This window comes from Bos javanicus, chromosome 16 (assembly GCF_032452875.1).
Source record: "Bos javanicus breed banteng chromosome 16, ARS-OSU_banteng_1.0, whole genome shotgun sequence".
Lineage (NCBI taxonomy): Eukaryota > Metazoa > Chordata > Mammalia > Artiodactyla > Bovidae > Bos > Bos javanicus.
In genome coordinates, this window is record NC_083883.1 from 71322313 (window position 1) to 71350073 (window position 27761).

General features: G+C 50.3%; 1 protein-coding gene across 2 annotated transcripts in view; it reads right to left on the reverse strand.

Annotated features, from left to right (window-relative positions):
- Positions 1 to 102: 102 nt before the first annotated feature.
- Positions 103 to 27761, reverse strand: part of VASH2 (vasohibin 2) — a 41187-nt gene continuing 13528 nt past the window's right edge. Inside the window, exons 4-9 of one of the 2 annotated variants that reach the window (XR_009730078.1) lie at positions 27100 to 27156; positions 25989 to 26063; positions 18267 to 18648; positions 16101 to 16216; positions 2992 to 3158; positions 103 to 1617 (exon numbers count right to left, since the gene is read on the reverse strand). Coding sequence is in view for 1 of the 2 variants with exons in the window: in XM_061383539.1 (XP_061239523.1) it covers positions 3086 to 3158; positions 16101 to 16216; positions 18267 to 18648; positions 25989 to 26063; positions 27100 to 27156 (703 nt within the window). In the remaining variant the exon portion in view is untranslated. Of the gene's footprint in view, positions 3159 to 16100; positions 16217 to 18266; positions 18649 to 25988; positions 26064 to 27099; positions 27157 to 27761 lie in introns of both variants that reach the window. The other variant, XM_061383539.1, reaches the window with a different exon arrangement.

Consider the following 27761-nt stretch of genomic DNA (forward strand, 5'->3'; position numbering starts at 1 on the left):
GACAAGGGTGAGAGTGATAAATTAGTTTACTAGAACAAGTATATAATAAGAGGGATAAGAAAAAAAGTCACACCATTTATATTTTTAGAAGGAAAACAATCCTTGAGTTTCCAGGATGATTTTATTGAAAGTCCCATGCTGTGTATAAACATACAAGTGATGAGAAAAACATTAAATTGAAACATGCACTTATCTGGCATTCTCTAAAATACCATTATACAAGTTTTCATTTACTTAGAAAAATACCCACTAAAACAATCACAGTTTTTCTTAAGAGATCTAAAAAAAATGTATTGGCCAGAACAAAGTCCAAGAGAATAAACAAGATTCTGAATTGTATGTCAAAAAAACTGTACAAGGTTGTACATAAAACTAGAGCTTACAAAAGCCTCGGGTATAGTAAGAATACGGAATTAAGATCTCCAAAGTTCTATTTACCAATATCTATTAATAAAATCCTTATGAAATAATTGACTTAGAAAAAGTGAAATGCTCATGATTTCAGAGTGTATAGAAAATACTAAATATCACTTTCTGAAATAAAAATGTACTCAAAACAGCACAACATGTAGTCTAGAATCAAGATTTCTGTCATTCATTTAAACTTTGCATGTATTATCACAATGGCTTAAGCATAAAATTTCTCTTGCATTAACTTTTTTTAAAAACTAGATTTCAAATCATTTCATGATTTTTATCTTTTGAATTATAACCAGATTTAAAATCAATTCTGTGGGGTAAATCGTGTCTTTTTTTTTTCTTACCTTATTATCAATTCACTAGAATGTAAGAGTTTGGTACTTTTCTTGTGTCTTTTAGAAATTAACATATTCCATAGGCAATAAAAAGAGAGTAACAACTAAGAACATTTTAACTTATTTTCATGTTTCTGTTGACTAACTCTTGCTTTGGGGAAATGAATCTTAAAATCAAGAAGTGAGTGTGGAAGAAATCAGGTTACTAATTGAATCTTCAAGCCAGTTGGCAGTTTTAAGGCTTAGACGTCAGCATATTAGAAACAGGTTGTATTCCTAATTCCTTCCCCCGCTCTGTGGGAGACAAGGATATGCAAATATTGACACTCCATATTTTAGACTGGACAGTACTTAATATTTGGAAAATCCTATTCCAAGCCCTTAGAATGACTGCAGTATATCAATACTATAAGTAGTCTACTTATTGGATATAATAAACTTTCAGATTGATAAACATGATTTTATTTCATCTAGAGAGCAAAGTCTGTATTTTAGGATGAAAATGAAATGATTCACGGACTACTCCAAACATCTAAGTACATGTGGCCAGGAGGCTGCAAATGGGTTTGTCTTGAGAAGATTAAAATAACTCATTTTCAATTCTACTGGTAGTACTATTCTTAAAAGTGGTTAAGTCCTGAATGTGTTTAACTGTTTTAATCTGAGATGTAGATTGGACTTACTTGGTGCTTTTTCATGTAAAGGACATTCGACTTCTTTTTTCAAGGATAGTACTTTCCATTAATACCGATTCTTAGGATATAGGGTTAGGGAGTGAGCTCAGCTGCACACGGCTGAAGGATAGAGTCTGGCTGAAGGATAGAGTCTTTTTCCTTCCCGTGTCGCCTCAGAGGTAAAGAATCTGAAATGAGCAGATTCTTTTTTTTTTTTACTCCTAAAATCACCTTCAGGTAAAGAAAGCCAGAGGGGGAGGCCCCAAGACTGAAATAACACTTTTGTTGACTAACAAACTTCACTTAAAATATGCTTTTTGGTTGCATAAGTTGGCATGGTTGCTAAGATCAAACAAGTGAAGTAGAAGCTGTACTCTTGATAACACACAGACTTGGTATGCAAGTTATTCTGTGTGGTCTGCAGCAGAAGTTACACTTTAACTGCCATATGCAGGCCAGATACTCATCCCCTGCTCCATGGAGAACATCACGCTATAAGCTGTAACACAGTACCCGAAGTCTTTTCCATTTAAAAAACAAAGGTTCTGCTTCTCCAATTCACTGCATTTTCCAATACCAGTTCCTAAACATCATGAAGTGGTACCTAAAAACGGTACTGGAAAAGAATCACATCATGCCGTATTTGGTCTTAATATAAGACATTACCTACCTACCAACAGTGAGTCCTTCAGAACCAAGGCCTGACTCAGAGTTTAAAACTGAGGTGAAATGTGAACAGCAAGGTTATCTAGTTCTCAAAACCTGATTCTCTCGGCCTCTGTCTGAGGGTGTTATTGTCAGAGGTAATCGCAATACTGCTAAATTTGTGTAACCATACATGACCTCATGTGCTTTTCACTGGAGTCTGCAAAGTTTAAATGTTAGTGACAGAACACAGACTAGCTTCTGAACGTGCTTTTTTGTTTTGTTTTGAAAGAACAAAAGCTGCTGTCAGTGAATGCTGTAAGAAAGATTAAGAAAGTAGTAACTCCCAAGATCCTGAAAATGATTTCCCATATTGCCAGAAGAATTTCAGTGCTCTTTAAGTAAAACACTTGCATATAATACCTAAAATCTCATCACATGTGCACCAGGAAAAAAATTGCAAACCTTGTGGAGATCCCCATGGGAAATACTGGGGAAACAATACAAATAGACTTAAAAAACAACCCACCATTATGTTTGCATATCTGATGTCAAGATGCTGAGGTAATATTGACTGCTTAAAAAAAACCCCACCAATCTTTGCCTCTGTTATTGCTGAAAAAGACATTAATACTGATTGAGTTACCTTACTGTATCAAAAGTGGGAGGGGGGAGGGCTTCATGAACATGGACTACTAGAGAGGCATAATGTTCAAAGCAAGTAAAAGAAAGTAGGTAAATGGGAAAATATAAAAAACTACAGTTATGGTCTTAGCCTTTCTGTCTGGAGTGAGGACAGTCCAACCCCAGTGGGGTCTATCACAGCCTTTTCATGGTTGTCCCTTCATGAATGTTTTTTTTTTGTTACCAGCCACTCAGAGTCTACTTCCAAGTGAATCCTTAAAAATAAAATTCACCAGTTCTCAATAAATAGTTGCAGTTCTCCTGAAGATGCTGGGTAAAGTGCAGAGAGAAGCACCATAGAAGCCCTGTTGCTGCGGTACGGCTGGCCTAAATCCGGATCTGATAGCCCACTTCGTTCAGAGTGCTGACGTCAGCCACCTTCTTCTCAGGCAGTGCAGGCCTGCGGGTAAAAGAAAGATGGGGTGGAGGGGAGGGGGTACAGAAAGATCATTTAGCATTGTTGTCAGGGCCCTCTACCCCACCCCGCCCCCCACCACATGCCAGTCCTAGCCCCCAGCTCTACTTCTTGTTCTGAAGTCTGCCTTTATAGGTTTTAAGGAGCCTTTTAATAGGTTTTCAAGGTAGAGTTCAAAACAAAATGTATAGGTTGCTGAATGAGTTTGTTTAACTTCAAGCCTGAATTTGGTCACACTGTAACTTCTGACACGTATCTGTAACCCTTGCAAGAATCTGAAGTTCAACTACAACAGAACCAAGCACCTGAACCAAATTCTCCTAGAAACCTTGGCTTCCTCGGTGCCATGGGGAAGCCCAGCGCCTCCCAGATGTCTGGGGTGACTCAGGTTCTCTTAGACATTCTCCATCTCTAGTCCAGGCTTGAGGGTATAAATTTAGGATGAATCTTTCAGAATTCATCTGAAAAAGCATGTCCATGTGGGAAATCATTCCAAGGCAAATCGCCTCGCTTCCCTAAATGTAATACGTTTTCTCATGTACTTTGCAGTGTGATACTGCACTCAAGCATTTACGGGAGGCATATGAGAAAGTACTTCAAGCTGGGGAAAGAAGTCCTTCAGAAGTGCATCATCTGTCTTCATTAAAGCTACTTCGTAGGAGAATTCCCGACATAAGATCATGCCTAAGCATTCTCAGGGTTTATCTCACAATTTTTTTCTCCATTTTTAAAATGAGTGGGTAGCTATTCCCTCCTCCAGGGGATCTTTCCAACTCAGGGATCGAACCTGGGTCTCCTGCATTGCAGGCAGATTCTTTACCATCTGAGTCATCAGGGAAGCCATTAACTCACCAGTTAGCAGCTAATTCAGACATGATGCTAGTAATGGTGTTGAGCTATTAGTATGCGGAATAAGAGCGGTTCAAGCAAGCGCTCCAGAATCCTTTGAGAGAAGCAGCTGCACCCAAAATGAAGTCCAGAAACCCATCTCTAAGAGTCCGTCTTCTCCCCTGGGACCTCGCATACCACCTGGGCCCTGAGCCGTGGCGGCTCTGAGATCTCCCACCGCCTCCCAAGGCTAAGCAGTTCCTCGTGCTTTAACGAGAGAACCCCTTGGTCCACGGTCCTCGCAGCACTTACCAATCAGCTCACCCCACTTTTCCGAGTCTTTCCTGCACAAGCTTTCTCCCTATCCTGGCATATTCCTTGACACCAAGTCACACGTCTCCTCCTGAAACTCTAAATGTGCTGCTCTTCGTATGTGAGACGAAAGCTAGTAAGACCCTAGATTCCTAGCGTTTCTCAGGGGCTCAGATAAACCCACACTCGCCTATTTTCTCTCCCTCATTTCTGTGACCAACAGCACCTGCTGCAAAGTCCGCAGCAGGACAGGCGACAAGGAAGGTCAAGGAATGAACGAACCCCACCCACTGACCCCGAAACGAGGGCTTCCTGGGGTCACTGCAGCGACGGGCCACAAGCACGAGCCACTCGGACGCCAGCTGCTCTGAAGCCACTTCTTGGCCACTCTCTTGGCTTCCTCTTGAAGCCTCTCAGCCGCAAGGAAGAGAATTTTCACTTTTCAAGTTTCTCTGTTCCTGAAACCTCCCCTTATCTTTCCCACGTTCTGCTCTCAGCATCCTTAAAAATAGATGCACTTTGCCTTGGGGCCCTTTGGCCTCCTTTTTCTAAACCTTTCCTTAGCACTTCTGCCAGTTCCCCACGCCCCCAGGTGCTGAGGAACCACCACTTTATAAATAGCTTTTATTTATTAGGCACCTACTCTGTACCAAGCATTGTTCTAAGGGGCTTACATGGGTGAATTCATTCCCACCATGGCCTTACAGCGCTGATACTGTTACCATCCATCTGACAGAGGAAGAAAGAGAGGCCCTGAAAGTTAGGAAACGTGCTCAAAGTCGCATGGTTAGCAAGAGGTGGAAACCAGAATTCTCCTCCAGAATCAAAAGCAGATGACCTTGACCAAGATGCAATGACCCTGACCCTCAGTCTCCTGGTCCCCACACAGAGCATCCTCCCAAGCATCTGAGGAAGATGTCAGGCCACTCCTGTCTCTGCATCTTGGCTTCTGGAATGCCTCCCGCATGTCTCTTCTCATCCCTTCAAGAACCCTAACCAAGCCAGATGCCACTTCCCCTGTGAAGTATTTTCTGACTAGACTGCCCCCACAATGCACCACCCCTTGCTCCACATGCTCTACCATTTCCTTCTGTACATTGTTGGAGCAGGTCCCCAGCTCCTGTCAGGAACCAGGCCACACAGCAGGGAACCATCTGCTGCTCCCCACCACTCACATTACCACCTGAACCATCCCCACCTCACCCCAGTCCACGGAAAAACTGTCTTCCATGAAACTTCCCTGGTGCCAAAAAGGTTGGGGTCCACTAGGTTAAAGAATCCCAAAGGTTCATAATTCTTGAGTCTGCCTCAGAGTCTGCAAACAACTGTAGAGAAGGGATCAAGTAAATTCATCTGCGAATCCCCACTGTTGAATATCCTGTACCTCTCAATAAACTCTGGTCTAGCTCCTTTGTTGTTTTTAACCTAAGTTGGGTCCTATTCTTTATGACCGCATGGACTGTAGCCTGCCAGGCTCCTCTGTCCCAGGGATTTCCCAGGCAAGAACACTGGAGTGGGTTGCCATTTCCATCTCCAGGGGATCTTCCCGACCCAGGGATCGAACTCTTATCTCCTACATTGCAGGAAGACTTTTTAGTGTTGAGCCACCAGGGAAGCCAGTCTAGTTCCTACTAACGTGTAAATGGCTGATAGGATTTCATTGTGGTATGTTTGTGATGGGATATTTTTAACAAAGTCCTAAGCCAGAATTCAAGCTACCATGAACAAACATTCTAAGAATTGACTGGAAGACTTTTTTTTTTGCTTTTCTGTATATAGGAGAGGCTTTACCTTATCTTTGAAGGTCACTTGGGGAACCTGCCTACTTGTACAGCTGAATTTGGTTCTGCGACAACAGGTAGCATGGGGCCTTCCAAAGGAAAGGGACTAAGTTGTCTCCTTCCTCTGTATCCCCACCCTCATGCCTCCCACAACAGCCCAGAACACAGGGGCGGAGGGGAAAAGGCTAACACTGGCAGAACTGTGGTGCTCGAGAAGACTCTTGAGAGTCCCTTGGATTCCAAGGAGATCAAACCAGTCAGTCCTAAACGAAATCAACCCTGGATATTCATTGGAAGGATGGATGCTGAAGCTGAAGCTCCAATACTCTGGCCACCTGATGCGAAGAACTGACTCATTGGAAAAGACCCTGATGCTGGGAAAGATTGAAGGTGGGAGGAGAAGGAGACGACAGAGGATGAGATTGTTGGATGGCATCACCGACTCAATGGACGTGAGTTTGAGTAAACTCTGGGAGTTGGTGAAGGACAGGGAGGCCTGGCGTGTACTGTCCATGGGGTCGCAGAGAGTTGGACACAACTGAGTGACTGAACAACAACACTGGCAGAAAATGAGTTCAACTGAGATTCCTGGCGAACTGTCTGCAAGGTGAAACCCTCTTCTTTCATGGCAACACTGGCTGAATTTCCTGGCCTGGCGAAGGGCAGAAGTGGGTTATCGCAGCATGCCACCTGCCTGGGAGCCCAGCCAGAAATAACGGCTCAGTCCTCGCCAGCTCGTCTCAGGGCCAAAGCTGGGGGAGCTATTGTGGAGAGGCCCTTCCAAGTGCTCCCCCAGCTATAATTAGAATATTGCAAGGGGGGTTATTTTTAAGAAACACAAGCCTCAGGATGATGATTCAGCTGGGTCTGCACTTGCCCAGAACCTTGCACATCGGATCCAGGGTTATTATTTTAGAACAATGTATTTCTCCAAATCCTTCCCTAGTCCAAACAAGGAAGCCTTTCCCTCTGAAAAGCTCTCGGGCGCCTTCTATTTTAGGGGACGTGGGGTAGGGACTTCAGGTTTCCTTTGATGCACTTTGTGGAAGGAAGGAGGGGGCACTTCTCTCCGCACAAAAATGGACTGTCCCAGCCTCACTGTTGTCATGTCAATGTATCCAAGTGTGAACCAGGCTAACTGCCTGATGGCCTGGTCCCGGAGCCAGCGCAGCGGAGCTCTGCAGAGCGGGAGGGGGCCTGGGGAGGACAGGCTCACGGTTCCATAGAGAAAGTGTTTTGTGGGAGGTGCCACTGATATTCACCACATACCCTAGTACGGGCTAACTGCACCTAGACAGTGAACCATCTCCTATGTGCGCCACCTGGGGCAGCCTCAGGGCCAAGGAAGAGCTCGGCTAGACTGGACATTGGCAACAGGGAAGCCACAAGAAGCCTCGGAATCAGAAAGCGATGGAGAACACTGGGGATGCAAGGGGGGCGACAGCCCAACCTGGGGCTGAACGAGTTGGAGTGTCTGTGTGAGACCGGACTTCAGGAAAGAGGCAGTAAGTGGAGAAAAAGCCTAGAGGGTTCCCCCTAAACCACCCAGGTCCCTCCCTGTCCCTGGGACAAGGGCTTTGTCTGAGGCGTCTCCTCTCCTCGCACCCCCAGCCCCCAAGCCGTCACTGGGCAGGATGGGTCAGACGGCCTGAAGGGCAGTCGGCCAGCAGGGCTCCTGGAACTTGGGCACCACTTACTCATTCACAAGAATTTACTAAGTGACACTTGGGCTTCCCTGGTGGTTCAGATGGTAAAGAATCTGCCTGCAAAGCAGAAGACCCAGGTTCGCTCCCTGGCTTGGGAAGATCTCTGGAGAAGGGAATGGCAACCCACACCGTATTCTTGCCTGGAGAATCCCATGGACAGAGGAGCCTGGCGGCCACAGTCCATGGGGTGGCAGAGTCAGACACAACTGAGAAACCAACACACTTAGACTGTGCCACGCGCCTTGCAGGTCTTGGGGTTACCAAAACAGATGGCTGGTCAGTAGAGCCAAAATCCATTCTTCCTCTTCTAATGGAAATGCACCCCTTCCTTCTCCCCTGCAGGTGTGAGACACCTCAGGGACGCGGCCCAGCTAAGCCCAGTTCCGGGCTCCCTGACGGGGACACACAGGCCCCCAGTCAGGCTGCTCAGGCTTCTTGCTCCTGCCTCCCTTGAGGTCACAACCCCTCACACACGTGCACAGGCCCGTGTTCACAGGTGACACCCTCACACACTGCACATTCACAAGGACGAGTTTGGCTGTACTCTCCACAGTCTCTGGACTCTATAAATGGATGTATCGCAACAGTGCAACGTTAAATCTTTCAGTCCTTGGTGTTAAGGGTGTGTGTGTGTGTGTGTGTGTGTGTGTGTGCACGCGCATGTGCGCGCTCAGTCGTGTCCAGCTCTTTTGCGACCCCAGGGACTACAGCCTGCCAGCTTTCTCTGTTCGTGTGATTTTCCAGGCACGAGGACTGGAGTGGGTTGCCGTTTTCTCCTCCATGTTAAGGGGGTGGAACAGATTAAATCAGGGGTGGCATCAGCCCAGCATTCACAAGTTCAGGGAGACCCAAGGCCCTCCGCTCCTGTCTAGCTGGGCAGGAGTCAGGCCAGGCCAGACTCGATCTAGGACTCATGGCCTGCACGCCTCAGGGAGGAACACTGAGGGGGGCTCCCTCCCACCTGTCACCTTCATTCAAAGCCCACCCTGCTTCTGACATTCCTCACTTCCCAGGACCACAGGCACCACTGCTGGTAGCTGACAGGGGAGACAGCTGAGGCTGCTTGTGACCAGACAAGCCTGAGCCAAGAGGGATGTGGCTCTGGAGAGAGCTCCAGCTCCCTGTTCTTTCAAGCCCTCCCCAGGCAGGAGGCTCTGGCCGGAGATCAGGAGCCAAGGCCGCTGAGAGTCCCAGGCATGGCTTCCCGGCTCTCACCTCTCCTTACTGCAGCGGAGAGCCCCCGAGGAACCCCAGCCCTGTGTGACTATCTTCAATCATCAGCTCTGGAGGCTCCTGGCTCACTTTGCCAGAGGTGGTCTTTCTTGATAAGGCCCGTCACTTCATTTTGGTTTGTTCAAGCATCTCCGGGCACCCTGGACCACCATGAAATCCCCCAGGGGATGAAGCAGGGTGGGCCTCTGAGTTGGAAACTTCCTTCTCTGGGCACCAGGGAAGAAACCCCACCTCATTCAGGAGGTTTGACTTCTCCCTCCATAACCTTCCTAGTTCTCTCTCCCTCTCTGTGTCTCCTCTACATTCCATGTGAAGGAAATTTCCCCCTTTCCAACCACAACCCCCCCACCCACCCCTGCCCAGGGAGATTTCCTCACTTGGGATCTAAAGAGAATGACTTTTTGGGGCCCATTCAAAATATCTTCCATGTGGTTAGACCAAGGACCCGAATCACTGCTCTCTGACTTCATTATGACTTCACTTAGAAATGACTTAGGGCCCCCCAGCCCCGTCGCCTGGAGGCGCCTTCATGAGCCTGGCAACTGAACGGGGCAAGAGTTTCCTCATCTGTGGCCCAGCAGTGCAAGGAGACCTCACTGGGCTGAGGAACCTTTGTGACCCTGAGGGTCTCCACGGGCGAGCAGAGCCCAGCGGAGCCGCGGACCGCCCTCGAGATGGATGACAAAGAATGGAAATCAAAGAGGAAGACAAAGGGAAGAAAAAGTCATGAGCAGCAAAGAAGAGAGGGGAAGAGACCGAGGGAGCAAAGAAGCCAGATGGGGAGAGAAGGTGTTCCCATGGACCCTGAGGGACTCTTGCCCCAGTTCAGAATGTTCTCAGGGTCACTCGAATTGGCAGGAGCTGCCTTCATGGGAACACACATAGCCCAGCCAGAAAACCACTGTCCACTCACCACCTCTCTCTCTCAGGTTCAGGCCATGGATCAGGAAGTCGAGACCTGGGGACTGTCAGAGATGGAGAGGACTCCATGGGGCATTCGGGGTTGTCAGTGGTGGATTGGTTTTTTATTGGCGGGCGGAAATGGTCCTGAGCTTGGCAGGACATTCACCCTCTGGGCCCCCAGGCACTCATGGGCAGCAGCATCATTATAAACCCTCCCCTTCCGCTGCACTTCTAACCCTTCTCCCCTGGGGGCGCCCTGGCCCCTGTTGAGAATCTCAGTGAGCCTGAGGCCCACTGTCCTCAAGGAGCTGGTTTTAAGTTCACAGAAGGCCTTTTCCACCTACATAGCAAGCTCTATCTGTTTACAAACCACAGGAAACAACCTGACTGTTCAGTGTGGAAGGTTCTTTAAACAGTCCCAGAGGAGCAGAGAGGAGGTGGAAGGACTGTTGGGCAGAAGGGTGGGGGTGGGAGTCCCTGTTTCTCTCTTGAAGGAGCTCTGTCTCAGCGGACACCAACAGTCACTGCCATCTGCCCTCCCACTCAGCTGACTGTCTTGACAACCCAGTGACACTTAATGCTCCTTTCGAGAAGGATTATTCAGACAAGTGCAAAAATGGCGAGGAATGCAGAGCTGGTAGGAGCCCCAGCTGCAAGTTAGGGGGGGACCGGGGGACATAAAACCACTAAAATTATCCACACGCACTGACAGGGGCTGGGACCCCACAGCTGAGGAGCCTCTTGGCTGTTATGGTAACTCTCCCCTCTTGAGGCCACTCCCCAGCTTCACGGCGGCACCCGCCACATTTAGAAATGACTTGGCGGCCTTAAGTAATGGTGAAATAACAACATAGTAAGAATCACCAGCTGAGACATTACTTTGCCAACAAAGGTCCGTCTAGTCAAGGCTATGGTTTTTCCAGTGGTCATGTATGGATGTGAGAGTTGGACTGTGAAGAAAGCTGAGCGCCGAAGAATTGATGCTTTCGAATTGTGGTGTTGGAGAAGACTCTTGAGAGTCCCTTGGACTGCAAGGAGGTCCAACCAGTCCATCCTAAAGGAGATCAGTCCTGGGTGTTCATTGGAAGGACTGATACTAAAGCTGAAACTCCAATACTTTGGCCACCTCATGCAAAGAGTTGACTCACTGGAAAAGACTCTGATGCTGGGAGGGATTAGGGGCAGGAGGAGAAGGGGACGACAGAGGATGAGATGGCTGGATGGCATCACCGACTCGATGGACATGAGTTGAGTGAACTCCAGGAGTTGGTGATAGACAGGGAGGCCTGGCGTTTTGTGATTCATGGGGTCGCAAGGAGTCAGACATGACTGAGCGACTGCACTGAACTGAACTGAACAGTCACCAAACCCTTCCTGGTCCCGATCATGCTACATACACACTAAGAGGTCTGGAGTTTGATGGAGTTGCTGGATCGTAACTACATTTGTCACTTTCTCATTTCCTCGCCCAAAAGCCAGATTACCTGGAGAAAAGCCTGCTTGGGGAAGGCCATGGGTAGAGGTTGGGAAGCTGCTTTACTCCAGACACACCTCTAGGAACCAGGCTGTCCTGGGCCCCAGTCTGTTGCAGTGACGGAAGCTGGGATCTGGAGAGGGAGGGAGGAGCTTGGTGCTCGGTGCGTCTCGTGGTCCCCACCTCCTGCAGCCTTCATGTTACTCTCATCTCCTGCATCTCTCTTCCCTCTCTTCTTGCATGGGGGCCCCTGTCATTCCTCATCCCACCCTGCAATCCGGAAGTCAGGATTAAGGAGTAACCGTGGAAGAGACGCTGCCATCCTTGAAACGTCTCTGTGCGTGTGTGCTAAGTCGCTTCAGTCATGTCCGACTCTTTGAGACTCCATGGATGGTAGCCCGCCAGGTTCCTCTGTCCATAGGATTCTCCTGGCAAGAATACTGGAGTGGGTTGACGTGCCCTCCTCCAGGAGATCTTCCCGACCTAAGGATCAAACCCGTGTCTCTCTCTCAAGTCTCCTGCGCAGGCAGGCAGGTTCTTTACCACCAGCACTACGTGGGAAGCCCTTGTAATGCCCCCTCCACTGTGAAACTCTAGCCAAGACACTTGCCCCCCAGATCCTCTCCTGGCCTCCAATCCCTGGGAGCAGAGAAAAGCAGCAGCGGGAGCTTCCACCACCAAGAATCACCATGGTCTTACTGGACTTGCTCACATCAGAGTGTCCACGGGAATCCACAAGCCGCCTGGGCTCCCTGGCTGGTCAGGAAACCAAGGCCACCTGATCCTGCTGTGGGCCAGAACCACCACTCCCCAAATTCTGGCCCTAGGGAAGAGTTTATGAAGACCCCTGGGAGTCAGGGCCCGGCCCAGGAGAAGGGGTGCCAGGAGGGGTCATGAGTCTCAGTGGATCTGGGGCCTGGTTGCAGCCCCTCTTCATCGTTTTGGAAAAGTCTACATTTACACTGAACCAAGAGCATCACCTCTGTGCTCCTGGGCCTGCCTGGCTGGAGCTAGGACCAGTTCAGGGAATGAAGGGGGGTGATGGACTTGAACCGCACTTCCCCGCAGGTCTTCCTTCCTGACCTCTCGGTGACTACTGCCCTCTCCCCAGTCTTCCTCCCCATTCCCAGGCCCACTCCCACGCCTCGGGAGGGCAGTCAGGGGAGGGCAGGGGGCCGTGACACTGGAGGGTGGCTGTGCACTCACATCCGTGCACATCCACAGCTGTCCGCTGCAGGCACCGGCATGCTCGCTTGCCTTGGCTGCGTGACAGAGTGGCCGGAGATGAGGGCAGGGGCATGGCCTGGGCGATGACTGAGGTTGGGACTTCTCTCTCAGGCCCCCAGGAGAAGGACCCATCGGGTTCCTCCCAGGGTGACTTCAGTGGGGCCCAACCACAGGGCCACGCCAGGGCCACACCCTCTGACTTCACAACAGCAACCTCATTACCCAGGGGCCCAGGCAGGACTAGGCAGGGCTGAGTCCCTGATCCACGCTCGATGGCCTCATCTGCCCCTCTCAGCAGACCCAGGACCTTCGAGACTTGATGTTCTCTTATTTTTTGAAGGTCAAGCCCCAAATTGGTTCTCCCACAATAACTGACCAGACGCTGGCTGTCCAGGTGGCATCCCTAGACCAGCAGCACCAGGATCACCGGGGACTCGTTAGAAGGGCCCCTTCTCAGGCACCGGCCCAGATCTGCTGCATCAGAACCACTGGGGGAGGGGCCAGGCAATCTGTGTTAACAAGCCCTCCTCCTAGTGCTCAAGCGTTAAAGTGAAAGTCGCTCACTCATGTCCGAGTCCTTGCAACCCCATGGACAGAGGAGCCTGTCCATGGAATTCTCCAGACAAGGATACTGGGAGTGAGGTAGCCATTCCCTTCTCCATGGGATCTTCCCGACCCAAGGATAGAACCGGGGTCTCCTGCATTGCAAGCAGATTCTTTACTGTCTGAGCCCAGGGAGGCCCTTGCGAACAGGGTTATACGACGCTTCCATCTCTCCTCAGCCAGGCCCCGTGTGCCCATTTTCCACCCTGTACTGATAAGCCTCTTCCCCACTCGCACCAGATGACTCGGGCTCCCTCACAGCAGCATCAGAGCCACATGATACATGGTGTCACCTTCCGCCTCCTCAGCGCCCCTAAGCCCTTCCGCGCTATCCTCAGTGCGCACAGGCGGATGCCTTCATGCTGGCCCTTTCTCCCACTCTCTATTTCTTCCTCATCTCCTATGCTGGCACTTCTCGCACACTCAGGACCCTGACATGACTTCTTCTTTTCCGCTCTCTTTCTCCTTTCTTTCCTGGCAAACTGATCCAGCTGTTGTTTCAACTGTCCCTTCCGAGTAGATGGCTCTAAAAGCAGGATCTCTATTCCCCAACACCCTTGAACTCCACATGTGCATTTTCAGCAACTTCTATGACATTCCCCCTAACCCCCACCTCCTATGTCTAAGAAGCACCTCAAAGCCCACGGTCTAAATTCAAACTCCCTTCTTCCTCCACTCAAACCAGCACCAACACCATGACCATCACCAGCCGCTTGTCATTCCAACTTTTGTTTCTATAACCAGCTTCTAATATCGTACAGGCTTTACCATCCCTGGGCAATCACAGTAACTTTTTGCAGTTAAAAACATAATCTGCCTTGGACTGCAAAGCTCCTGTGGATCCAAGTAAAATGACCCCAACAGGAATTGCCTTAAAAACCAACGATGGCCATCCTGTGCAAAAATCCAATCAGACACAATGCCTAGGGTTTCCTGGGCCCTGGATACCAGAGTCTCGAGGGGAGAGCAAGGCTTTATGGACCATGCAACGTTTGCTGAAGAGTTGAGAGCTCCTCAGGAGAGGACTCAGGCCTCTGCGGGCAGTAAGCATAACCAAGCAGATTAAAGGCTACCCTCCCCGACTCCAGGGCTCACCAAATAGATTCCCATTTCGGGCGGGGCCCCTTACACTCTGCCCAATGACCCTCTGGGAAGGGCTTCCAGGTCCACAGTCCTCTGAGACCACAGCTGCTTTGTTCAGTGACAGTAATGAATGGCTGCTTGAATCAGAGAGGACAGACAGGTGAGCATCAGGATCAAGGGTGCTGCCCAGCATTAGGGGCAGGAATAGGGTCAGAAGCCATGTACGACAGGTCTAAAGCCACCCTGCTCCCTAAAAGGACAAACCTATGTTGAAACCACAGGGAGTTACTGCATAACACAGGGAGTTCAACGTGTCGCACAACCCAGAGGGGTGGGATGGGGTGGGAGTGGGGTGAGGGGGAAGGTTCAAGAAGAAGGGCACATATACTTATGGCTGATTCATGTTGTTGCATGGCAGTAGCCAACACAATACTGTAAAGCAATTATCCTCCAATTAAAACTTTTTAGAAAAAGAAAAAAGAAACCACTCTGACCTTCAGTTATAGGAGCACCCAACCCTCCCAGTTGGTCATTCCTCCCCTTTCAAACCCTGGGCTCCAGTCCCAAGGCTGTTGGTGCAGAAGCCTGGGACTGGCAGTGGGAGGCGGAACAGAGATGAACGGGAAATCTTCCCTGGAAATGACAATACTTCATCCTGTCCTCTCCTCCCCCACCACCTTCCCAGAGTCAGGAGGCCTGGGTTCTAGCCCCAGTTCTGTCGCTGGCTAACTACACGACACAGCACAAGATCTTCTGTGCCCTGGTTCCTTCCTCTGAAAAGGAAAACTGTGAAACACTCTCTCCTCCCACTACAGGAATGCTGTGACAATAACAACATGCTGTGTGCACAGCTCACCATCCACAGATCGCCCTTACACATCTTCTAACCTGAGCTTACAGCACCTTGTGAGATAGGCAAGAAAAGATTCTGATCCTCTTTGACGCACAAGGGAACTCAGACGCCCCCGAGCGCTTGCCCAGGCTGCAAGGCGAACGCGCGGACGCGCCGGGGCCCCTCTGCCCTGCTCCCCTGGGCCCCCTGCACGGTGAGAACCCGTGTGACAGACACAGCAGGCCGCTGGTATTCATCAAGGCAGTATTTTTTTTCCCCCCAGTGTATTTATGGCCCACGTATTTGCCGGGGGATTACCACTGGCTACTTTGGGCAGCCTCAGCATCTCCAACTGTCATATCTTAAGTGGATCGCTTTGATCTAAGAAGGAGGCGAGGAGTCACCAGCTTCGAGGCTAAAACATAGGAGGGTACAGCCAGCCAAGGAGAGAGGAGAAGCCAAGCGCTGTTTCTGATGCCACCATCCATGGAGGGCAACTGGACTTTCTACCGGGCACAGAGGGCTAAGGTTCTAGTAACAGGCAAGTCCATCCCTTCTAAAGGTCTCCTTTTGGGGGTGAGAGAACGTGAGCCCAGAAAGGTTGCACAACACGTCTAAGGCCCCACAGCTCCCTAAGCAGCCGAGCTGACTCCAGACCCAGGCTTCCTAACTCTAAGGCCAGGGCTCCTTCCAGGCTCTTCTCCACCTCGCAGCGTCTGGGGCGTATCTCTCCAGCCGTGTCTACATCTGACCGTCAGAGGGTAAGAGCACTGGGGGGGGTGACGTGCATGGGGGACCTTTGCCGTCAGAGATGTCGCCCACGCAAGAGGCCCATCTCATGGAGATCACCATTTGGTTCGAATGCCAAGCCCAGGACAACCCCACGAGTGTATGTGCTGGGCCTTGAACTGGGGAGTGGTGGGGGGAGGGAAGGATACTACTCACGACTTGTCTCGCCTGCCGAGCCGTCTCGGGGGGCTCGCCTGCCTTCTGCGGGGGGACAGGGATTTCCCCCGGCTTCTCACTTGGGTTGGAGAGTGGGCACTTGCAGGTTTCAGGATCTGGAAGAGATAGGAGGAGTCACTGCGCTGGCTCCCCACGGACCCTCCCCGTGCCTTCCTAAAGCCCAGCATCTCAGCCCCGCCCCTCGTCATCCCATGCTGCCCAAGGCCCTGGGCTGGAAGACTTCCGGGAGGAGGGCTGAGCCACCCAGGTGCCTCTCTCATGAGGCACCTTGCTGCAACTAGAGAAAGCTGGAGTGCAGCAACCAAGACTCAGCATGACCAAAAATAAAGAAATAAATAATGAAATTATAAAAAAGTTAAAAAAAGAAAAACCAGGATGAGTGGGTCACCCTGCTGTATAATTTATCAGATTATACGGAGTCATGTTTTATCTCTGGTTTGCTTTGTGAGTTGCAAAGCCCTTGGGCATAAAATTCTGACCTGATGTCACAAGGTCACCACAGGAAGCAGAGGGGCCACTGCTCAGAGGATGGCATGATGACCCTATGCCCCCTCCCCCTTAACTGACAGCCCAGTGCCTCAGCCTCCTGGGGCTGTTTGGTTGTTCAGTAAATTCCCCTCTTGGGAAGACAAAGTCCCATCCATGTTGCCCCAGAAGCCAGTTTGTTCTTCCCTGGATCCTTCCCCCCCACACACACGCACATATGCATGCGTGCTAAGTCACTTCAGTCGTGTCTGACTCTTTGCGACCCTATGGACGGTAGCCCACCAGGCTCCTATGTCCATGGGATTCTCCAGGCAAGAATACTGGAGTGGGTTGCCGTGCCCTCCTCCAGGGATCGAACCCTCTTCTCTTGCGTCTCTGACATCTCCTGCATTGGCAGGCAGGTTCTTAGTCGCTAGTACCACCCAGGAAGCCCACACGCATGCAGAGTAGGTTCAAAGGATCAAGAATCTGCATTCCAGGGAATTCCCGGGTGGTCCAGTGGTCAGGACCCCACACTTCCACTGCAGTGGGCCTTTCGATCCCTGGTCAGGGAACTAAGATCCCACAAGTTCATGGTGTGGGTAGAAAAAAAAAAAATCCCCATTCCAAGTGCTACCAAGTGAAGATGACAAGTCTCCAGGTGCTAACCACAACCAAGCCTAAATTCGGCATAATCACTTTCTCCTGTGGGCCTTGGTGTAGACACAGCCCTCAGTGACTCCACAAGCCCTGGAGGGGAAGGACAAGCAGGCATCCTGTCCCCTTGGCAGTGATGCAGTCGTTTATGAAAACTACGGCAGGACGTGTGCTCCTTTGTTTGCTACTATGACACCAGGTCAGAATTTTATGCCAAGGGCTTTACAACTCACAAAGCAAACCAGAGATAAAACATGACTCAGTATAAAACATGACTTTGCTTCAGCTGCAACACCCACATGGACTTTAGCTCTGGTTTTTAAAGTAGTAAATGCAAAGAAACTTAAAGTGTCCATGTCAAAAATCAGATCTGATAGGGCCCACTTGGGGTCTCATTGATTAGACGGCTCGTTATATCGACCTGGCAAACAAAGAATAAATCACAGTGATCTGTGAGACTGACCAAATTGCCCAAATGGCATCCTGTTATCTCACGGGCGCCTATCTTCTCAAAGCTACGAGACCACCAGGTTCCAGACCTCCGGCTATGCGACCACCCCTTCAGAGAATTTTTCACTGGTGGGGTATAAGGAGGACTCCATCAGAAAGGGAGAATGCTGGTTCTCCTTAAGAGCCAGTCACCTTCTCTTTTCCCTCTAATAAATTTCCTTTTCTTGCCTGACTGCTGGACTCACTCTCTTTTTCTCTGAAATCGCCTTACAAAATCCTTTACAAATTTTTTATTATTATTATTTTTTGGCCACACCACGTGGCATGTGGAATTTTAGTTCCCTGACCAGCAATTGAACTTGTGCTCTCTGCAGTGGAAGCTTGAAGTCTTAACCACTGGACTGTCATGGAAGTCCCCAGAATTATTTAAAAGGTGGCTAATAAACAAGATAACCTCGAGAAACTGTTGGCCATCTCAGAAACACAGGGCACATGGCAAGAGAGAGAGAGAGACAGAGAGAGGGAAAATGAAAGAAGGGTCTTGCATCCCTTATCTGCCTTCCTTGCACTGACCTTCATCCTCATGTCCCTGGCATATTTCTCCAGCTCCTTCCTTATGTCAGCCCTCAACATTTTTGAGACATTGAGGACCAGCTGCTTCCACTCGATGGGCTGGAAGCTATGAGGCTCATGGGGGACATACAGTCCGATCTTGACCTTCTTGACTGTGTGAAGATACTTCTTGTAGGAGTCTTCGAAGTCAAAGATGAGGTCACTCAGAGTCCGAAAGGTCAATGGCTTGTCCATCAGCTCAGCCCTTCGGCTCATGCCCAGCGAGCCATAGCGGCCATTGCAGTAAATCCCCAGCACAACGTGGTGAAAGTAATTTCCTGAGAAGTAGGTTTTAAAGCTGATGGGGAATCGCTCGATGGAAGGCTGTCCATTCGTTAAGTATCTTAAGACAATCTGAGTCAAGGAAGAGAAAAGAGGCCTTGAAGATACCAGAACTTGCACTCCCAGGAAGGGGAAGTGGACCACAGGGCCAGGGGATCCACTCCTCTGCCTCTGAGCAGACCCAGACCTCATCTTTCCAGATCAATCCTCTTATAAAGGATTCACTCCCTATCTTTGAGATACCTGCTATCTGCTGCACACCAAACCAAATTTTACGGGACCAAGAGTGAAGACCTCCTTTCTTCTTTAGTAATTAAATAATAGAAGCTCAACCATCACAAGGTACTTTTTCTTTACCTGGTGCTCTACAGGGCATGACGAGCTATTAAAAGTCAGTTTATGCCACTGGAATGATGTTCTCAGTCATTAATTCTGACTTGGGTATGTGGGGCAGACCAGGAATCGAAGGCCTCTGCGACGGTGCGGGGAGAAATGATGACCAGAGTCAAGGCAAGGCAGTGGCGACGGAAAAGACACAGACCAGCTGACGGAAAGGGAAGGGACAGGATGGTGTCAGGATGCGCCACACCTGCACCTCGCCTGCTCCTCTCACTGGCCCTGGCACACCCATGCCAGCAGCCTTGGGTACCACCGGACAGCTGCCTGCAACACCCGACCCCCGGGCTCCCCTCAGTCCCCAGACCACTTGGTGACACAGCTCAGCCCTCTCCACGGACTGGCTCACTGGGGTCGAGCCATCCAGTCTCTGCTAACTCAGTTTGGGCTCAGCAACTCCACAGCACACAACTTCAAGTAACTGCCCCACAGACTCCAAACGCTGCAACACTGGACAAGAGGCACCACCTCCTCAGGTCTATATCCGAGTCTCTGGACAGTCCTGGTGTGGCTATGGTGACTCACAGATCCAGCTCTTCTGAAGAGAGACACTAAAAATCCAGATACACTCTGCTGAAAACTGCTGGTGTCACCAGGCTTTGCTAAAGTAAGTAACAAGCCAGGCTCTTAACATGGTGGCTTGGTGCACACGTGCACGGTAAGTCGCTTCAGTCATGTCCGACTCTTTGCCACCCCACGGACCATAGCCTGCCTGGCTCCTCTGTCCATGGGATTCTCCAGGCAAGAATACTGGAGTGGGTTGCCGTGCCCTCTTCCAGGGGATCTTCCCAACCCAGGGATCAACCCCATGTCTGTTACATCTACCTGCACTGGCAGGCGGGTTCTTTACCAGTGGTGCCACCTAGGAAGTTGGCTTGTGCACGGTAAGTATTAATACTTGCTAAGTGGGTACAGTTCTCTACTCTCTGGGAACTTGTCTTCACCGTTTCTTATCTCTGCTCCAATTCACTTTCTACACGGCGGCCAGAATGATCTATTGAAGCCAAAATGCAGCACATCTCATTCTTTTACTTAGGTTTTCAGTGTCTCTCATTTCTCCAGGACTTAGTCCAAATCCCTCCCAAAGTCTGCCATGATTCAGCCCCTGCTCACCGTCCTCTGTACTGTCTCATCTCCCCCACACGCTGACCCACAGCTGATCCGTGATAACTTGGTTTTTTGTGGCTGCACAGCTTGCAGGATCTTAGTTCCCCAACCAGGAACTGAACCAGTGCCCTTGGCAGCGAAAGCACAGAGTCCTAACCCCCGGACCGCTAGGGAATTCCCGACCCGTGACATTTTTGCAGGATACACCCTGAGACCATAAAGAATCCACAGATCTATGCCCACTGCCCTCAGCACATGTATTCCCCCAGAATATGAGGTCAAATATAACTGAAAATCTTAAATGACCTTTAGACTACATCTGACTCATTGGAAAAGACTCAGATGCTGGGAAAGATTAAAGGCAAAAGGAGAAGCAGGGAGCGGAGGATGAGATGATTATAGTATCACCGACTCAACGGACATGAATTTGAGCAAACTCTGGGAGACAGTGGAGGACAGAGGAGCCTGGTGGGCTACAGTCCATGGCGTCGCAGTGTCAGACACGACTTAGTGACTGAACAACAACAAACACATTACAAAGCTATGAGACCAAAGTGACCTACGAAACTTTCAAAAATAAACCACTATACCCACTGTACACGACCTCATGTCCCTATTTCAATATAACTTCTTTTTTGGCTTCCTGCAGGTCAGCCTTATAGCACAAGGGATTTAAACCTGGCAGAGATCTTTGGGGTCTCCCAAGAATCATGAGTGGTAAAGATGCTATGGACTTTCTCGCTTTCACACAGGCCACACCCTGACTGGAAGAGCCTCACTTCCCTGACCTTTCTCAGTGTGGGTGAAGTCCCCGCATCCCCTGCAAGAGTTCCCAGCCGCACTTGGCGCTTATTCACCCAGCACTGTGCGTGTGTGTTTGTATCTTATGAGGGCAGGAGCTGTACTTTGCATCCTGGGCCTCCCACAGGCCAAGCATACAGAAGTGTCTGGTTAATGCTTGCTGAAAGGATGAACCTTACGTTGTGAGGATATATCTTACGCTTAAAAGGACTGCACTCGACAGAGAAAGACAAACACTGGATATCACTCACTTACATGTGGAATCCAAAAACCACAACATACCTGTATACATAACAAAAAAGAAGCCAGACTCACAGGTACAGAGAAGAAACTAGTAGATACCAGTAGGGGGAAGGGGCAACATAGGGATGGGAAGTGGGGAGGAACAAGCTGTCGGGTGTAAGACCGGCTCAAGAATGTATTGTACAGCACTGGGAATGGAGCCAATATTCTGTAATAACTGTAAATGGAAAGTAGCCTTTAAAATTATATTAAAATTTTTCAAATTAAAGTAATTTTTTTAAAAAAAGGACTGCACAGGGTATAGGGCTAATCCAGGTACCCTTAAAAGGAAGAAGTCTTGTCGTCTGACCTCAATTTAATCACAGATGGCTCCTCTCTATAAAAATGGTTACCTGCTTTCTCTTCACTTTATCACGTGAGGTTAACTGGCAGTAAGGGAGTGAAATCACATCCTTCTGGGTCCTCTTACATAAATCCTTCCCTGCTTTCTGGGGCGAGTTCTCTGGGGCTGGAACAAGGGCACTCCTCAGTTAAGTCAGTGTAACAAACACTACTTCCTATCCCAGCCAGACTGCTAGGTAGGGCTGTGGAGTCAATGATGAAGTACACAGCTCTTCCCTGAAAGTCTGACAGAGAGACAGACTCAACATGGACACAACACGGGGGCTTCCCTGGTGGAGCAGTGGCTAAGACTCCATGCTTCTCCTTCCAGGGGCAAGGGTTTGATCCCCAGCTGGGGAAGATCCCCATGCTACACGGTGTGGCCGGGGGCGGGGGGGACACAATACCATCAGCACGGCAGTTCCTCAAGCACATTAAACACAGAATTACCATATGACCCCGCAACTGTACCTGGGGTACACACCCAAGAGAACCAAAAGCGAGGACTCCAACAGATACTCGCACACCAACGTCACAGCAGCGTTCTTCACAAGAGCCCAGAAGTGGAGATAACCAAAGGCTCTACTCAAGTGGTGAATGGATAAACGATGTGCGGTATGTACATACAATGGAATAGCTCAGCCTTAAAAAGGAAGGACATTCTAGCATACGCTACAACAGGAAAGAAACTTGAGGAAATTAGTGTATGTGAAATAAACCAGTCAGAAAAGGACAAATACTGTATGATTCAACTTTATGAGGTATCTGGAAGAGTCGAACTCTAATAGAGACATAAAGTAGGACGGTGGTTGTTAGGGACAGGGGACCCTGTTTAATGGGCTTAGCATTTCAGTTGGGAAGAGCCGGTGGTGGGGATGGACAGCGGTGACGGCCGTATAACAGCATGAATGTCCTCCACGCTACTGAACGGTAAAGTTAAAAATGGTAAATGTAAACCAGTCCATCCTAAAGGAAATCAGTCCTGAATATTCACCAGAAGGACTGATGCTGAAGCTGAAGCTCCAATACTTTGGCCACCAGATGGGAAGGGCTGACACATTAGAAAAGACCCTGATGCTGGGAAAGACTGAGGGCAGGAGGAGAAGGGGACGACAGAGGATGAGGTGGTTGGATGGCATCACCGACTCGATGAACATGAGTTTGAGCAAGCTCCGGGAGTTGGTGACGGACAGGGAAGCCTGGCCTGCTGCAGTCCATGAGGTCGCAAAGAGTCAGACACTGAGCGACTGAACTGAAGTTATGAATATGTCACTACAATGCTTAGAAACCCTGCATTTGCAATATATATGTCAAGTCATTACAGTGTACGTCTTAAACTTACACAGTGCTCTAAGTCAATTTTATCTCAGTAAAACTGAAAAAACCCACCCCCATGCAATCCGTGCTGAGAGAGAGGAATCCCAGCCACCTCAGGGAGAGCAGAGAAGGGGCCTCGGTGTGACCACACCAGGATTCCTACGGGACAAGCAGAGTCAGTCAAGGGGAGGAGAGAGAGTGGGGAGTGACCGGAGGGACCACTAGCCCATCCTGTGACGAGTCATCACTCACTCAGAACTGCTCCATCACTCGGGCAATCAATGGGACCTGGAGTCTCTGTGAACCGAGAGGGAGGGGACTAGAAGGTGTGGATGAGGACTGGGAAGTAGCCTGGGCTTTAATTGGGAAGAGAGCAGCAGTGCCCCCAGCCCAGGGAGGTTCGGCCCAGCACCCAGCCTGCTGGGGCGATGCCTACCCTGCCTCTGGTAATACAGCTATTACTGGAGAAACCCTAGCACTTGAGCTCCAGGATTAAGCCCCACCAGGGCCAATGGGGCCCCCCCAAAGAAGTTCCATGACCCCCAAGGCTCTCTCTCTCCAGCACGATCACAAAACCAAGATCAAAAGAAGTGGCCCTTCACGAATGAATCCTGAACTCCGCGCTCACGTCAAACAAGAGAAAATAAGGACAAGCTGATGGACACAGGGTTCCAAGAAGCAGCCAAGTCAACCTGTTTCAGAGTTGTCAACGCACCCCTTGTCCCCCAGGACCTGCGGAAGGACCTGTGGGAGGCAGACGGATGACCGGAGTTCGCCCTTGGCTGTGCCCGGGAGGAAAGCAGGCCACAGGGATGCTGACGGAGCAAAGACAAAGAGGCCGTCGCTTTTAGAATCCAGCTCTGTGTCTCTTGTCTATGCAGGAGTCAAATTTCCCTGAGTTCGGCAGTATTTCTCCACCCTCCCTCCACTTCTCCGAAATGACACAACGGTAAGAACAAAAGAGGGCCAGAACAGGCTGCATCTGATCTGGACAGGCCTGGGGCTGGCCACAGGTACAGCCCCGCAACCCCAAGGGTTTAAGCAACTCCAGGAACCTAAGCTAATTTCCACTTGGACTGATGCAACTGCACGGCGACAAGACTGCCACATACAGGACTGTCGTGTGACACCAGATGACCTCCGTCCAGGGGCCCGGCGACCTCCACCAGCAGAGGGTCTGGAGGCAGCTGGCGCCCACGGCGAGGGGCTCCTTCCACCACCAGCAAATCCCCGACAACTGTTCGCCCATTAAACTTAGAGGAGGCTCTGCCCAACAGCTGTGTGGACTCCTGCCTCCAAAGGGTGGGGCCTGGAGCCATCTGCTGTTCCCCACACCCCACCCCTGCCTGCCTGCTGGGCTCCCAGACGTGTCCATCTCCCGGGTGGGGAGCAACGGGGAGGTATGACTTGCAGGGGTGGACAAGGGCCTCCACGAGACTCAAGTTCCCATTCTTCAGGCGCGAGCCTGGGCACCTGTGGACAGTCGTGTTTCAGATCCGGCCAGACAGCGGTCTGCAGACGAGAGGGGCAAAGTTCCTTTCCCCATGAAGATGTCCAGGGGGGCCAGGAAAACGGACCAGACCCGTCCCCAGTCCAAAGCCTCCCGCTGACTTCTGAGTCTCCTCTCTCTCCTGGTTTCCTTTCCACTTCTCTTAACTGCCCTCCTCAGTCTCTGTCATGGTTCCTTGTGTCCAACTAGAGCAGAAAATCCTGGGATGTCATCCTTGAAACCACGGCCACCCCTAACGCCCTCCGCCGGCAAGTTTCTATTTCCAGCGAGGACCCTCCTCCTGAGCGCCACAGTCTAATACACGACCCGATGCCCCACAGGCACCTCAAATTCAACACGTCCAAATCGGAACTCACCTCCCCGTAACTCTGACCCTCCTGTGTCAGTCCTCCCCGTGGACGGTGGCATTACTATCCGATCACTCAATTTGCCAAACCAGAAATGCAGAGTCATGGCCTCTCTCCTCTAGCTCTGCACATATGAGTCCCCGCGTGGGGCTGAGGACACGTCCAACTCCCCTCCTCGACCTTCACAGCTCCGTCTGAGTTCAGGTCTGCGCCCAAGTCTCTCACCTTCCTCCAGCCCATCTTCCACAGATGGTCGACTCATCCAGAAACCTGTACTCGTGGACTTCCTTCTGCATCAACGCCGGCTAATTCTCAGTCCCTGAGATCTTCTGAAACTGTCCCCTCAAAGCCATCCCCATGGCCAAGATCACAGTTCAAGCACCGCCATCCCCCTGAGGGAACGGCTCCTCACGGGCTTCGCAGATGCAGTCTCACCTTCCCTGGCTGCCCTTCCGTCTGCCCCAAGAACTGTCTCTCTGGAGTGCGTGCTCATCGTATCCTGTCTCTGCTCCAGAGATTTCAGCGGGGCAGCTCACTGTCTGGAAAAAGTCACCCTTCTCAGCACAGCACTCAAGGACCTATCTGTCCTAACCTGGGGCCACCTCTCGAGCTCATGTCTGGCTGTGTTCCCTTGGCCAGTTCACCCAAGCCGTCCGTCCCGGGACGGGGAATTTCTCTGCTTTTCTACCAGATCACGTTCTACTGCTGCCACCACTAAGAAGTCAAGGGTCATCACGGTTATTCTGGACCGTATTTCCCCTCCGGCTGAGGAGCCAGGCGCCTAGTGGAAAACGGAATGGAAAGTGTGAAGCGTCCAGACCCTGGTTTCAGCCTTATGTCCTGTAGGGTCAGGACACTGCCACCAGGCAGTCCGCATGGTGGACTGCCCCTCCACAGTCCACGCTGAGAATCTTCCTGCAGATGGGTTTGAGTAATCCCATGGGCGTGTCCTTCCTGTTGCAATGCCAGGTAAATGCAAAAAAAAATAATGACACATGCTCTCGCTAGTCCCCCCGAAGCTAGACTTCTCCTCGCGACTAACGCAGTCTGGCCTGGGAGCCAGCCTTGAAGCAGGCTTCAGCTCACAGGTTACACTGAAGATGGCCAAGCAGCCGAGCTCTGATTTGGTTCAAGTCCAGATGGTGAAAGTTCAAGAGAACCACCAGCGGAGCTTGACAGTTTCCTCCACGCAGATGACCAGCATCATCTCTGAGGACCTAGGATGTGAAAGGCACAACCAGCCCAGAGTGATGCTACCATCTACAGAGCACATTTAAACTCACATCCCTTAAAGGATACATGCCCAGGATGACAGCTTCAAGGCATTTGATAGGCAGGGACTCCCGAGTCATTTCTTTCGCTGTTTCCATTAACCTGTAGGGTAGAGCACAAGGAAGGATCTCAGGTTCCTTTAATTATGCAGTTGGTCTGTGTGTCAGCCCACAAGTCTCCACGCTAGGCCCAGCATGCAGGAATACGGAGGGAAAGGGGAGAAGTGGCCTTGCTGCTAAGTAGCTTCAGTCATGTCCGACTCTGTGAGACCCCAGAGACGGCAGCCCACCAGGCTTCCCCGTCCCTGGGATTCTCCAGGCAAGAACACTGGAGTGGGTTGCCATTTCCTTCTCCAATGCATGAAAGGGAAAAGTGAAAGTGAAGTCGCTCAGTCTTGTCCGACTCTTAGCGACCCCATGGACTGCAGCCTACCAGGCTCCTCTGTCCATGGATTTTCCAGCCAAGAGTACTGGAGTGGGGTGCCATTGCCTTCTCCAAAGTGGCCTTGCAGGAGGCTGGAAAAGTACTTGGCAGAACTAAAATTCCTAAATTCTCCACTCCTCTCTCCAAGAGGTAGTTTTGGGAGGTTGTGTGCATGCATGCTAAGTCACTTCAGTCATGTCCGACTCTTTGCGATCCCAAGGACTGTAACCCACCAGGCTCTTCTCTCTGTCCATGGGGATTCTCCAGGCAAGAATACTGGAGTGGGTTGTCATACCCTCTTTCAGGGGATCTTGCCAAACCAGGGATTGAACCCGGGTCTCCTGCATTGGTAGGCGGGTTCTTTACCACCAGCGCCACCTGGGAAACCCTTTGTGAGGTTAGTGCCCCTAATCCACAGTACCCTCCCACTAACCCAGGACAAGGGATGTTACAAGGGAGCAAGTAAAAAAGGCCACATAAAACAAATTTCATATGCCTCCCCCATCCCTGAGTTAGTCTCCACCACTGAGCTTGGCTGTCCAGAGTGGCTGAGACCTCAGTCTCACCTCCACCCTGGTCCTGGGGCAGCCCCACCCTCACCCCTTATGGACCAGAATGTTTGAGCACTGGGATCAACGACCAAGAGTGGGAGAGAAAGATGACAGCTCTCAGACAGAAGCACAGTCTCCTGGCCCATAGACCATGCACCACTTACCCACTCAGCGGTCTCATCTTCCTAATTTCAAAGAACTGGGTCCCTGTATGATTGTATCTGTGTGAAGTATGTAAAGGGAAAGTGACAGAAAACTCCAAAGGTCCCAGTAATCCAACAGAGGAAGCTATGTTTGATGTCTCGAAGGGATGAGGGAGTCAGGGCTTTCTAGGTGTCCAGTAGCCAGAATATCACCAACAGCATCTTCCTCCTCACTGACCTGCCCTGGAGGCCCCAAAGCACCCTGGAACTTCAGACTAGCTCTTTTCAATATTCTCTGTGTTTTGTTGACTACATGTCTTAATTCACCTACTAAACTACAATCTCTTTGAGAGTTGGGACTGTTTCTCTACCATCTTTGCATCACCCTAAAGCATGGCACAAGTCCAACATATTCCAGTTAGCAAAACGTATTAAATATGAGGGATAAGTGAATGGCTGGGTGGACGGATGGATGGATAAGTGGGTGGATGCAAGGAAGGCAAGAAGAATGGGGTTGACAGAAGAGTGGTTAGGTGGGACTTCCCTGGATATTCTTAGATCCAACATGCCACAACCAAAGATCCTGTGGCCAAAACTAAGAACAGGCACAGACAAATAAATCATAAAATAAATACTAAAAACCAGAAGACAGGATAGGTGGATGGATGAATGAAAGGTTGGCT